The sequence below is a fragment of the Balaenoptera musculus genome, chromosome 1 (assembly GCF_009873245.2).
Source record: "Balaenoptera musculus isolate JJ_BM4_2016_0621 chromosome 1, mBalMus1.pri.v3, whole genome shotgun sequence".
NCBI lineage: Eukaryota > Metazoa > Chordata > Mammalia > Artiodactyla > Balaenopteridae > Balaenoptera > Balaenoptera musculus.
Genome location: NC_045785.1, coordinates 29247284 through 29261748, shown reverse-complemented (window position 1 = coordinate 29261748; position 14465 = coordinate 29247284). Strand labels below are relative to the sequence as shown.

Here is a 14465-nt window from a genome sequence, read left to right as displayed (position 1 = left end):
TTTAAGCAATCTGGCCACCAGTTGGGGTGGCCTGACCGGACGACAAGTGAAGGGGAAGCCTCTGTCCTAGGTCTGGCTGCCACCGCACTGCCACAAACCTGAACTCCACTGTCTGCTCCGAGCTTGTCCTGGGGCCTTGGAGGTGCGCCACGGGCTGCTGAGAAGCCGCCTCCTCCCTCCACCTATCCCAGAGCCGCGCTGATGATTTCCAACCTATCTGTTCTCTCAGTGAATAAACAAGATACAGATCTCTGGTAAGGCAGCCTGGTGACGAGGCAGTCTTTGCGTTTCACGTCTCTAGACTTGCACAAATGTTGAGAAAAACAAGTTTATTTGCATGGTGGTTCAGGGTACCCAAAGAAAGCAGGGGAGTCGGGAGGGAGCAAAGGAAAAAGAAGGCAAGGATTACTCTGGCAAGAATGTGGACTGAGTACTGACAAGGCATCATTGTTCATTTAACACCAGGCCACGGGGTCTGAGGGTGTCATACAACAGTGCCCAGTGTGCTCCAAGGGAAGGCACACCGTGGTCCCCATCCCTTCCCCAAATTCACCACGGCGTCTTAGGCAGTTACCCTCACTGAGCCTCAGTTCTCTCATCTGTAAGAAAGGAAAAGAACTAGTTCACTGACTCAAAGCCAGCTTGCCCCAGCTAAGTTGCCGAGTTTACAGATTCTTAGGCCCTGCCCCAGGTGGGGTCTGAGAACTGGAATTTTACCCACGCCGCACTCCCCCGCCCCACTCCATGCTTTGGGAGTATATCTGCTCTCTTTCAGCAATTCTGTGACTTACCTCTTCTCAACTAAGTTTTAAACTGTCCTGCTCTTGTCCTTATCATAGTGTTGGAAGGCTCTGTAGAACATGCAAGGCAAAGCTCTAGAAAAGCCTTCTGAACAAAAGTACTTTAATGGCTCCCAGAAGAAAGATGTAATAAAAATTGAGAGTGAAGGGGAAGAAAAAAAGGAGGAAATGTATTTAGCCCTTAGTTCTAGGATGAAAGTCATCCCATGCAGTCCACATAAGTATGTAACAATTTTAAAAGATAAACTCACTTTTTTCCTTAGATCCAGATCCTGGTAGGCGAGAAACAAATCCAAGCATCATAACCAGATCCTGGAGATCCCCAAGTCTGAACAGGATCAGATTCCCTCATCCTCTTCCACCTGGTTTGTCACTCTGGTTTACATCCATGGAGACCCACTCAAGCCACAGGAAACCACAGAAAGACAAATGCAAATTTTAGGGGGGAAAAAAAAAATATATATATATATATATAAATATATATATATTTGCATAATATCGAATTGTAAAGACCCAAATTAAAATCCAAAAACTGATACACTGTTTACCTCCCCCTTCCTCCCTTTGAATTATGCCCTGGAAAACTCCTCTTCAGCTGCCAAATTCCTGGACAGCTGGCACAGAGGGAGTGAAAAGAAGTGTTTTCAAGGGACTGGGCTGGAGAACCCTCTTCACAGTTGAATCTTCCCTGCCCAGTTTCATGATCCAACGTGAAGTAAATTCTCAGATCATAGCCACCTCTTTCCAGATGAGAATGTCAAGATGCGTTCCAAGGGCCGATGGAGATTATTCTGGATTACTTGATCCCCTTAACACCCCCCACCACCCCACATACACAGGCTGTGTTCTTTCTGTTTCTGGCCAGTCACTCCTCTGATGTCAAAAATAACATTACCTTCTCTGTTAGTTCCCAGAACCACAGGAAACCCCAGCTGCATTAGGCTTAGCGAGGCCACACCACTAGGTGTGGCCCTTTTTTTTTTCCAATTTCATTATGAAGGTGAAGGACCTGCCAGGGTGGGTCATTAACACTAGTCCCGTATCCTGGGAGAAAAATAAGAGGAAAAAAATAAAAGTGACTCCTTGAAAGTCACAGAGGGCTTCCCTGGTGGCACAATGGTTAAGAATCCGCCTGCCAATGCAGGGGACACGGGTTCGAGCCCTGGTCCAGGAAGATCCCACATGCCTGGAAGCAACTAGGCCCGTGCGCCATAACTACTGAGCCTGTGCTCTAGAGCCCATGAGCCACAACTACTGAAGCCTGCGTGCCTGGAGCCCGTGCTCCACGACAAGAGAAGCCACGACAATGAGAAGCCTGTGCACCACAACAAAGAGTAGCCCCTGCTCACCGCAACTAGAGAAAGCCCACACGCAGCCAAAAATAAATAAATAAAATAAATTAATTAAAAAAAAAAAGAAAGTCACAGAGACAGCTGAAATTACAACAAAGGAAGTTGTTTAAATTCCCATCTCTTACATAATTCATCCAAAACCACTGTCTATAAACTTCATATATTGTTTCTCTTTATTTTAGGGTTACTTGATACATACAACTTTAAAACGCACAAAGGATAAAATAAGTATTATAAAGAAAGCTTTATAGAGCTGGGGGCAGACCCAAGACTCCTAAATCCTAGATGTGCACATTGGCTTCAGATCACTCCACCCTCCTGCTCTTTATAAAATTCCCCAGGGGCTGACTTTTTTTTCAGGTATTCAAGGGGAAGGTCAAGGATGCTTGACTTGGGTTTTCTGGATATCCAGAAGGCCTCTCAGCTTCCATTACAACTGAGAAGATAATACCCGTGTCAGATGCCCTCCCTCGCCTCTCCTCTCTACCTCACCACATCTTTTATCTCTTTTTCCCTACCCAGACCCCTTTCTGCACCTCAGAAGTTCACCGGGGACTTCCCTGGTGGTGCGGTGGTTAAGAATCCACCTGCCACTGCTGGGGATACAGGTTCCATCCCTGGTCCGGGAAGATCCCACATGCCTCTGACCAACTAAGCCTGTGTGCCACAGTTACTGAGCCTGCGCACTAGAGCCCACGAGCCACAACTACTGAGCCCGCGAGCCACAACTACTGAAGCCCATGTGCCTAGAGCCTGTGCTCCGCAACAAGAGAAGCCACTGCGATGAGAAGCCTGCGCACCGCAAAGAAGAGTAGCCCCCGCTCGCCGCAACTAGAGAAAGCCCGCGCGCAGCAACGAAGACCCAACGCAGTCAAAAATTAATTAATTAATTAACTAATTAAATGTTTTTAAAAGTGCACCAAGTGGCAGCTGGGGAGCTCCTCGGTCCAACCCGCTCCCACGCAGCACGGCCTCTGCTCCTCCAGGGCCTCCTCAGCTCACTCACCAGCTCTAAGGGCTTCCGAGCCGCCTCGCCTTCCTCCCTCCTGCTCCCCATATAGCTCCTGTCACTACACAGGTAGGTCCCTTCTCAAGTCTCCAGGCCTCAACTCTGCTGGACCCCACCACCTTCTCTGCTCCCCATTCTCCGTGGCCCTGCTCAAGACCCTTTTCTTCCTAAAACTCTCTCACCCTTGTCCTTGGGGGCTCCAATCCTACTAATTTCTTTTCTTTCCCCCACCCCACCAGCCACGCCAGGCCCACTTGCAGGATCTTAGTTCCCTGACCAGGGATCGAACCCGTGCCCCCTGCACTGGAAGTGCGGAGTCTTAATCGCTGGACCACCAGGAAAGTCCCAAATCCTACTGATTTCTGACCACACTTCCCCTCTCTCCCTCGGTGGCTTCTGATTGAGGATGGCCGTCTGATGCAGGCATTAACGTAGCCGTTTCTAAGTCTGTCAGAACGGCCAGGGCAACTGCTGGAGGATCCTTATTTCATCCCTGGCGTTTTCCCCCACCCCCATCCTCACTCTCACCTCATCTCTCTCTCACACTCCATTTCTCACCCTCACCCTATCCGTTACCCTCACCCCAGCGCTCTTGCCCCAGTGCTGACCAAATGTTTTATGTGCCCTGCAGTGCTTAGTTTGCATTCTTCTGCAAATTGTTTTGCATCCCTTTTTTCAGAGAGGCCATTATTTTCAACCAGTACTATTAACTCACAAATCTCTGTATCCGCCCCCCCTCACCTGGACTGCAGACTCACTTTCCCTGAGATGCTCCATCACCCTAAGCTTAGTGTCTAACACTGACGTCATTTTTATTTATTCAGGACATTTATTTCACTTTTGAAAGGCATGAAGAAACTTCTTAAATATAATACAAAATAAGACAGTTCTCCATAGAAAAGAACCAGAAGTGATGGGTAGAAGTTACCCAAAACCTCTCAACAATGGAGTAAAACAGCTGGCACAGGAGTGAGTTGCTGGTCACTGGAGTCTCGGGCAGTGGTTACGGGAGGATCTGTGGGGGGGTGGAGTGGGGATGTGGACCCTGGGTGGTAAGTTGGAGCAGGTGACCTGGGAATCACCCTAACTCTCAGGATTCTGTGATTCTCTGACAACTGGATACAGAACCACAACAGAGCTCATCTAAAGGGAACACAGAAATTCAAGGCTCTTGAAGTCAATTCAAGTGGACCCTTGTCTGGGTTTCAGGTTGCAAAAAAACCTGGAACTAATTCTGGCTACTTAGGTAGAGAAGGACTCTACTGAAAGGGCTTCAGGCAACTCACAGTTGTCAGGAAGACTGAAGGACCATGGGAAATGGCCAGGAACCGAGAAAGGGAAGGCAGCATAGGAAAGCACTCCAGCACCAGCAGCACCCCCAGGAATGAGGCACTGGATGACACAGACACCAGGACGGAGCCTAAACAGTTCCTGCTGGTTCGTGTCACTTGCTCCAGATTTAGAATCTGATAATGCCTGAGTTTATGTCACAAGCCCATGCCATACCTGACAAGGCCTTTAAATCATCTGGAGTGGGAAGCAGAACCTCACCTCCCACTGAGATTCATAGAATGTCAGATTTCCCCAAATGGGAAAGGAGTTCGGTGTCTGAGTAGCCAAAAAATGAGATACCCTCCACAGGCATGACCCCCCAACCCTCTTATTCCTATCAATGGACCACCTCTCTGGATACCCAGTGTTAAAATTTCAGTCATTGATTCCCCCTCTGCAAACCACACTCCAGATTTAATCAGCCCCCAAGGATTCTGATTAGCTCTCTTCAGAGTCTTTAACACTCATCCCTTCTTTCCACCCCACTGCCACCAATTCATTCAGATCCCCATCACCTTCTCACCACATTCATAAAACCAGTCCCTCCTGCAACTGCTGTTTGTAGGGTGAAGCATTTGGGCCTCCTAGGACCTTCTCCCTGTCTCAACACCCAAGAGACGAGCAGGAGAAGCAAGATTTACATAATAACTATGGTGAATCTGCATGCAACAAGCAAACATATACTAAGCAATACGCTATCAGCATCACTCCCAATTGGGGTAATCAGGGAAGACTTCAGAAAGGTACAGCAATGGAGCCAGCCTTTGAAGGAGGGATTGGACTTAACATCTATAGATAAAAAGAGAAGATCCCAGGCAGATGGAGCAGTATAGCAAAGGCAGAGACAAGAGTGCAGGGCTTGTCTGGGGGTTGCTGAGTCTGACTAGAAAGGAGGGCAGCAGGTCTCCAATTGTAGTGTACACTGCTAGATGTGCAGATCTCCGGGCTCCACTCCTGAGTCTGTAGGTGTGGGGTTGGGTTTAACAAGCATTCCAGATAACTTTAAGGCAACTGGTTCCCAGACCACACTTTAAGAAACACTGGTTGGAGAGTTTGGGTAGAGAACCTGAAGGAGATTCAGCTGGAAGGTAAGTTGGAATCAAATCAATGTCAGCACTGGAAACTTTCTTCTGCTAGTGAACTGATTATTTTCTTAGCAGGTAAATAAGATCATAACTGTACTTTGAATCTGTTCGCAAAGGATCATGGGACACAAAGACCAGTAAGATGGCTTTTATAAGGAATTAGATGAGAAAAAGAGGGTCTCAACTAGAATGGTGGCAGTCAGAATAAAAAGGCAAGTGAAGGCTGGGAGACAAATTCCATAGAATCTTCAGAGTTCACTGACTGTGACAGGTGTGGGTGAATCCAGAAATGATAGAAGTTGTCAAGCTTATTCAAGGTGCCCACTTGGGTAGTTGAAAAATGGTGGTAGCAACCACAGAAATAGAAAAATTCAGAATAGCAATTCATTTGGGAAAGACTTGATGAACTTGTACTATAGACACGCTGAGTTCCAAGTACCAGTGACACATGTGAGAATAAGCAACGGACAGTTGGGAAATGGAGGTCTTCTGTGGAGTAGTCTGGGCTAGAGATGTAGACAAGAAATTCAGCATGTAGTAATAGGTGGCAAAGAGATACTCGACCAAGGAGATAGCTGGGCCCGGAATACAGCCCCAGAAAAAGCACACATGTTTAGGGAGCAGAATGAAGTGGGGTTAAAAAAAGAGAGATGGAGAAGAAACAATCAGAGAAATGGGTGAAACCAAGTGATACAAAGCCCCAGGGGGAAAAAAAATTACCAAGGAGGACGATGGTCAATATGGTCAATCACTGAGAAGGATCATGGAAGTAAGGACTAAGAAAGAGATAGAGGTTCTCTTAAGAACAAGGAAATCATTAGTAACCTTCTTCAGAGAAGTTAATGGGAGTAGAACTCAAAATACTCGAGAAGAAGCCAGATTACAGTGAGTTGAGTGAGTAGGTGAAAGCCTTCAGGACAGAGCAGCAGTTCTCAAACTTTCAGTCTCAGGACACTTTTGTACTCTTAAAAATTATTGAAGGGACTTCTGTGGTGGTGCAGTGGTTAAGAATCTGCCTGCAAATGCAGGGGACAGGGGTTCGAGTCCTGTTCCAGGAAGATCCCACATGCCGCAGAGCAGTTAGGCCCGTGAGCCACAACTGCTGAGGCTGTGCTCTAGAGCCCATGAGCCACAACTACTGAGCCCACGTGCCACAACTACTGAAGCCCGCGCGCCTAGAGCCCGTGCTCTGCAACAAGAGAAGCCCGCAATGAGAAGCCCATGCACCACAACGAAGAGTAGCCCCCGCTCGCTGCAACTAGAGAAAGCCCACGCACAGCAACGGAGACCCAACGCAACCAAAAATAAATAAATAAATTTATAAAAAAAAATTATTGAAAACCCCCAAACGTGTTTGTTTATGTGGGGGATATATATATATGTGTGTGTGTGTGTATGTGTATGTGTATATATATATATGGCAATCACATATATATGAAATTAAAATTTTAATATTAATTCTCTTTTAAATAACAACAGACCCATTAACATATTTTTATTTAAAAATAACTATATTTTCCAAAAGAAAAAATATGGTGAGAAGAGTGACACTGCTTTATAGTTTTGCAAATCTCTTTAATGTCTATCACAACAGAAGGATATTGGATTCTCATATCTGCTTCTGCATTCAGCCCATTGTGCTATGTTGTTTTGGCTGAAGTACATGAAGAAAATCCAGTCTCACACAGAAATGAGGTTGGAAAAGGGACTGCAACTGGAGAACCACTGATATAGAGGCCTCTCCTGAGAAGTTCTACTGCGGAAGGTAGGAAAACAAGAATAGCATGCATGGAGGAGAAAGACAATTTCAATTTTTAGGATAAGAAGAGACCAGCTGTGATGACTGGTAAAAAGAGAAGGCTCCTGGGGAAGGTGGAAACCAGTGAATGAGAGGATAAAGGAATGACACAAGCCTAACTCTTATTGAGCTTCTCCTGTGTGCCAGGTGCTTTCACAGATTAATGAAGGTCACTCAAACCTTAAAACAATTCTCTGAGTTAGTCATTATGTTTTGTTTTTTTCTAATGAAATTGAGGCTGAAGGAAGATAAGCAGCTTTTCCAAGGCTATACAGAATGACCTTTTAAACTGTAAATTAGATCCTGTCACTCTCCTTTGATGGCCTATTGTTGCACTTCCAGTAACAGATAAGGAAACCTGAGGCACAAAGAGGATAATTAACTTGTCTAAAGTCACACAGTTAACAAGGGGCAGATTTAAACCCAGGCACAGCCTCCAGAGCCTGCACTCCTAATCCAGAAATCCAAACGCCTTACCTTGGCTTGCAAAATCCTAAATACCCTGGCTGTTGCCTTCCTCTCCGACTTCTTCTCACACTACTCTTCCCAGTCTTACTGGCCTTTCCGTTTTTCCAAATTGTCAGGCTCATTTGCACCAGGTCCTTTGCACAAACTGTTCCCTCTAATTGCAATGCTCTTCTCCTAGTGTTCACAAGCTTGGCTTCATGTAATTCATCTCAACTCAGATGTCAAATGTCACCTTCTCAGGACATCCCTGACCGTCCAATAACAGGTCACCCAGTCACTATAACATCGACCCGTTTTAATTCTCTGAAGAAATTTTATCATAATTTTCTTTTTCTCATAGGCGACTCCTCCGCCTCCCCCCCCCCCCAGTAGATTTAAGGATCGGGTCATCAGATCACGGAGCTTGTCTCCTTGGTCACCCCTACGACCAGAGCCTGGGAAAGTGTCCGAAACACGGTGAAGGTTCAATGAATACAGCCGGCCCTCCGTATCCGCGAATGAGGAACCCTCCTATACGACGCCACTTCATAGAAGGGACTTGAGCCGCCCTGGTTTCGGTATTCGCGGGGGTTCTGGAACTAACTGCCCCACGGAGGAGGGACGACCGGATTCGCTGAACGGAAGAATGACTCCAAAATAGAAGAGAAGCCAATGACGTAGGCCGCGGCTGCAGGAGCGTGAGTCACGCACCCGCGAGGCCTTCTGGGGATTGTAGTTCTGGGCCTGCCGCGGGGTCGTGGGCCCTGCGCGCTGCCGCGCTCTCGATGGTCCGGGAGGGCAGAGCGGCCCCTCGGTTGCGATGGCTTCTCACTTCGGCCGCGGGAGAGGAGCAGGCCGGCTAGGCGCTCGCTAGTTTCGGCGGCGACGCGCAGCGGGACAGCGGAAGGAACGCGCGCGGTGTGTCCGGGAGCCAGGGGCGGAACGCTGGGGAGCCAGGAGCCGCGGAGGCGGAGGGAGCGGGGCCAGCGTTTTCCTCCCGATTGCTGACCGTAGCTCCTCACCCAAGCCCACTCCCACGCTCTGTGAGTAAAGGGTGATCACCATCCCCCTTTTAGGGATTGGCTAACAGGCTTGAAGAAGCCAAGTGGCTTGCTCGAGGTCGCCCTCCTAGGAAGTGGCCGAGCCCGTCCTCGAGACCAGACCTGCCTCTTTGCAGTCAGTGTGCTGCCCCAAACCCTTGCTTGGGCACGTACTCCTGGTGAAGCCTGGGTGGGGTCGTTAGAGTCGGCCGGCCCAGCTCCTAGCCTCTTGTCAGTGGTATGGGTAGCTTGCCACACTTAATGCCACCCTGCACAGCCCTGTCGGTATCCTGAGTGAGGTCTTAAGGAAAGAAAAGAAAGTTCCACCAACTTGCACCCAGGGTCTGAAAATGGGGGATAGATAAGACAAAGTTACATTAATACAGCATCAGGGCATAATCGAAAGCAAAGGAAAATACATTCAGTGTGGTGAGAGCTTGTTAGCCTCATTTAGCCTACGGTTTAATAGACGTGGAAACAGGTTCAGAGACATTAAGTAACTGTCCTACGTTTACAGAGTGTGGGTGGAGTGGGGAGTCGAACCTCCATTTCTCTACCTTCAAAACGTATGTGCTGTATATGCTACCATTTCTTTTTTTCAAGCAATTATCTAAATTTCTGGTTACATGGTGGCAGCATCCGGTAGACCAGTCGTTCTCAGTGCGCCCCAGGCCGGTAACATCAGCATCAACTGAGAATATTTTAGAAGTGCCCAATCTTGGGCCCCACCTCAGACCGACTGAGTTAGAAACTGAAAGGGGGGCCCAGCAATCTGTGTTTTAACACGTTCTCCAGGTGATTCTGATGCAGGCGATTGTTTGAGAACTGGTGGTTCACCTAGGGGTCACGTTAAAATGCATATTCTGTAAGTAGTTCCGGGGAAAGCCTGGAGATTCTGCATTTCTAACAGGTGCCTGGCTGATACTGAAACTGCTGGTTCACAGATCGTACTTTGAGTAGCAAGGGTGTAAACTACACTTTAGAGCAGTGGTTCTCAAACTCGGATGCACATTGGAATTACCTGGGGAGCTTTTAAAAAATAGGATACCTGGGCCCCACCCCTGACCAAATGAATCAGAACCTCTGGGGTGTGGCAGCCAGGTAAAAAGTCAGCGGATGATTCTAACATACAGTGAGGGTTCAGAACCACTGTTGTGGGGTTTGGAGTCAGGCAGCGATGGATTTGAATCCCAGCACCTCCGCTTATCACCTGTGTGACCTTGGGCAAGTGACTTAACCTCTCCCGGCCATATTTTCATCATTTATAAAGTGAGTATAAGTGATCCTTGGCTTGCAAGGTGTTGTGAGGATTCTATGAGATGTGTACATGAAGCACCTAAGGGTGCTCCATAGACACAGAAATTGGGGAGGTGGGCAGACTTGGGGATGTCTGGGCTGGGGATTTTGTGCTAAAAAACCTGGTGGAGGTGAGTTAGCAACCGCACCCGCTAGCCTGCCACAGCTCCCCTCTGTGTGCCCCTCCCAGAGCGAGCAGCCGCAGTGTGGAAGAATGGCAGTGAGCCACTCAGTGAAGGAGCGGACCATCTCCGAGAACAGCCTGATCATCCTGCTGCAGGGCCTCCAGGGCCAGGTCACCACCGTGGACCTGCGGGATGAGAGCATGGCCCGCGGACGCATAGACAACGTTGATGCTTTCATGAACATCCGCCTGGCCCAGGTCACCTACACGGACCGTTGGGGGCATCAGGTCGAGCTGGATGACCTCTTTGTGACAGGCCGGAATGTCCGTTACGTCCACATCCCCGATGATGTGAACATCACCGCGACCATCGAGCAGCAGCTGCAGGTCATCCATCGGGTGCGCAACTTTGGCGGCAAGGGGAAAGGCCGGCGGGAATTTCCCTCCAAAAACTATAAGTGAGCCTGTCCCCTCAGCTAGCCCTGGTCCCCACTCAGGTTCCTCCAGAGTTCTACTGAGCCAAAGCCTGCTCTCCCTCCCCGCCCAGAACCTGGGAAGGGAGCAGGGCCAGCCCAGAAGCTGGTGTCTGACAGACATCACCTGTCACAGCTGCCTTTCACAGGGTCCCACCTCCCAGACTCACCCTGGGACCCAGAATTCTAGTTATCTGTCTGTGGCCTTGGGGTAGATGACAGTCCCCCCTTTGGATCATTATTTATCTGAATCTCTGATTTACTGGTTTAGGGAATGTGTCAAATAGTTTTCAACCCTCTCCCAGTGAGGATTATTAAATGTGCTTGGCCTGAGCATCCCATTTCTCTTGTAATTGTGGTTTTTTTCTCACAAAACTAAACGGGATGCGAACAAGTCTGTGCCTCATGCTTTCCCCTCCGCGCTGGGCTCCCTGTCGGTCCTGTGTCGTAGGGTGCTGGGTCGCAAGCGTGGCTGCACGTTGGAATCACCTATCTCACCCTCACCTATTTGGATTTACTTGGTATGAGGTGTGGCCTGGGCAGTGGGAGTTTTTTAAGTTTCCCAGGTGATACGAATATGCAGCAAAGTTGGAGAATGTAGGAGAGGCCTTCAGTCTGGTCAGGGGGAAAGCGGCTCTTCTGTTCCGATTCCCTGTTGAAGAGGTTGTTAGTCTCATTGCTCTTTCCTGAGGTGGAGAGGCTGGAGTAATCCTGGGCCCTCCCCTCAAGTGTGGGAGCTCATCCCACAGCAAGAAATCAGGCTCCGATTCTGAGAGTCATTGGGTCCTCAGGGAAGAAGGCGTTCTCAGGGTTAGAACCCCAGCCTTTGTTGTAGCTGCCTTGCAGCCGTACCAGCCCTGCCACCATCTCAGTAAAAGCTGCTCTGTCCTATGGAACCAGAGAGTTTGTCTTCATCAAACAAACGTCCACAGAGCAGCTGCCATGTGCCAGGCCTTCTGCTGAGCACACATTGTCCAATAAGCTTTGGTCCCTTCTGGAGAGGGGCTTAGAATCTAGCAGAGGAGGTAATCATTTCCTGAGGGAGACTGGAGAGGAGTGTTCATTCGGGTGCTGGCAGCCCACGGTCACTGCATTCACATTCTAGCCCAGTCTGTCCAAGTGTTGTCCCTGGACCACCTCGTCAGAACCAACTGAGATGTGTCTAGAAGAGCCACCTTCCTGGCTCCCCAGATTTGAAACAGAACCTGGAACCCGAGAATCTGCATTATCAACACCCACCCACCCACCATGAATCTTCTGCCTATTGTATTTACTTCATTGCCCAGAGGCCCCAGAAGGCACTTAGACTCTGCCCTTTGCCTTCCGGAGAGAACACTGGGTCCTAGCAGGGAGAAAACCACTTCTCTGAGTTTCCAGGCCCCTTTGACAGCTAGAGTTAAGGGGAGCAGCACAAGAAGAAGACAGCTGGTAAGAGAAACCAGAGGGCAGGCACAGAAAGGAGTTCCTCACTGTGGAAATGTCCATGTTCTCAAAGCCAGTGGGGAGAGAGCCACCCCTTCCAGTACGATGAACCGGAGGGAAGTCTGCACGCAGCCTCCCTTGCAGACATTTCCCACGTGTCTGCAGATGCCCCCAAACTTGAGGAGGTCTCATGCTGGGAGTCTGGCCTAAGGATGGAGGAGAGATCTAGGTCTGAGGCTTTTAAATGGTGTGCTTTTACATGGGGAGCAGAGCAAGGAAGAGCCCCCAGGCCAGGGAGCAAAGAGGTAGGGCTAGCACGGGTTGCTGGGAAGAGGGGCTCTGGACATGTTCCATAAGCGTTGTGCACAGATGCCAGCGGGTCTGTATGGTTCTGAGGCAAGGCACTGGGAGGACAGGTGGGAGGGAGGGAACCAGGGTCCACTGAGACACACTCATGCCGAGTCCCTGGGGTAGAGCACAGCTAAGTGTTCAAGCCCCAAGGTTATGGGTCTTGGCATCTGGTCCTGGATTGCTGGGAAAGGCTGGCGGGGGCCCAGGTGTAGGGGTGGAGGGAGCTCAGTGCCCGCCAAGCTATGGCAAGCCACGGGTCATTCATTCCACAAGTAATCTGAGTCACAGTGCTAGCTACTGAGGGAACATCAAGAGAGACAGGGGTCCTGCTCTCAGGGAGCTGATGTTCTGGAGGGGGAGACTAACAAAAGTAAACATATAGGCATCATGAAGGAAATAAACAGGGCCCTTTGAGAGAAAATAGGTGGTTTTATTTCAGAAAGTGTGGACTGAAGAAGTTAAACTGAGAAGGGGGGGTGGGATGAATTGGGAGATTGGGATTGACATATATACACTACAATGTATAAAATAGATAACTAATGAGAACCTACTGTATAGCACAGGGAACTCTACTCAGTGCTCTGTGGTGACCTAAATAGGAAGGAAATCCAAAAAAGAGGGGATATATGTATACATATAGCTGATTGACTTTGGTATACAGCAGAAACTAACACAACATTGTAAAGCAACTATACTCCAATAAAAATTAATAAAAAGAGAAAGAAAGAAGAAAAACAAAATACTGAGAAGGAGCCTACCGTTTAAAGAGCCAAGGGAAGGCAGAGGAAATCACCAGTGCAAAGGTCCCGAGGTGAGAAAGCTTGGGGGTTGGGGGCAATAACAGAATACCCTTGTGACTGTTGACAGAGGGGAGGGAGGCAGGAGAAATGGGAAGGGGGTGAGGCAAATGATACAGGGCCTTGTGGATAAGGAGTATAGCTGGTTCCAATTTCAGGTGTGTAAGAAATATAACTTGAATTTTCTCTAACTCAACTGAATTCATATTTGGCTTCACTCAGCCAGAGTGGCAGAAACTTAATTGCAGTCAATTCAGAGTTCCCCATCACTTTCCTCAGAATTGGTTGAATTCTAGGGCACTTCCTTTGAAGATGCCAAAGCTTGGGCAGGGTAGTCTGATCTGATGGTGTCTGGTCCAGTCACACTAGCATCCCCTGAGATGTCCTAGTTTTGTACTGGTTTTCTGTCTTCAGCCTGTTCAGGATGCTGCTGAGTTGCTCCTTCCTGACCCATCCCCCTCTGAGTGTTCAGATTCTTACTCTACTTTTTCCAGGCCACTCCGGCCCAGGAAATTCCTAGGGTCTTGGGTTAGTTAGGCCCCGCTGTTTGCCCCAGTGCAGCGCACAGCTGTTTCTTCAGAGGGTTTTATTACTTCTTGGTGCTCCACCAAGAAAAGGAACACAACTCTTCCTGCTTCCCGGGCCCTGATGCCCTCTAGCTCAGAGGCTGAGGAGAAGCTTCTCTATTCTCAGGGGCCACCCCCTAAAGTCTCAGTCTCCCAGATCCCCCTTGTTACAGTTTTCTAAATTTGGATCCGCACAGATATTCTTTCCATTCCTCCCTGAAGGCAAGCCTCTTGGAATTCAGAAGCAAAAAATGAACTCTGCATTCTGTCGTATCATTTATTTCCTGGCATAATGTATGCAGAGTAACCTAACTACATGCACAAGGGAAGGGTGGAGGGACACCAAGGGAAAGATGAAAAACATATTTCAAAATGTCATCGTCCCATCGGTGTTTGGGTTTTGTGCTCATTGCTGCAGCCTTTGTTCAAGCCCGCACATACCCCGATGTGGGGATCCCAGTTGCTGACTGAGCCCCCCGGAATTCTGAGTGCTCAGGTGGGATGGCGTGCCCCCTCCTCTCCCTCCCCTCCAGGCCTTGGAGAGAAGAGTACAGGATGCTCTCTCATTTGGGG

General features: G+C 48.8%; 1 protein-coding gene across 2 annotated transcripts; it reads left to right on the top strand.

Annotated features, from left to right (window-relative positions):
- The first annotated feature begins 8554 nt into the window (after nucleotides 1–8554).
- On the top strand, nucleotides 8555–11090 carry LSM10 (LSM10, U7 small nuclear RNA associated). 2 transcript variants are annotated; one of them, XM_036836176.1, is made up of 2 exons: nucleotides 8555–8866; nucleotides 10350–11090. In XM_036836176.1, exon 2 carries the CDS (start codon nucleotides 10374–10376, stop codon nucleotides 10743–10745), a length of 372 nt encoding a protein of 123 aa, XP_036692071.1. In that variant the 5' UTR covers nucleotides 8555–8866; nucleotides 10350–10373; the 3' UTR covers nucleotides 10746–11090. The 2 variants fall into 2 exon arrangements, with proteins under 2 accessions (XP_036692071.1, XP_036692081.1); XM_036836186.1 differs by lacking the exon at nucleotides 8555–8866 and adding an exon at nucleotides 8891–10132.
- Nucleotides 11091–14465: the final 3375 nt, after the last annotated feature.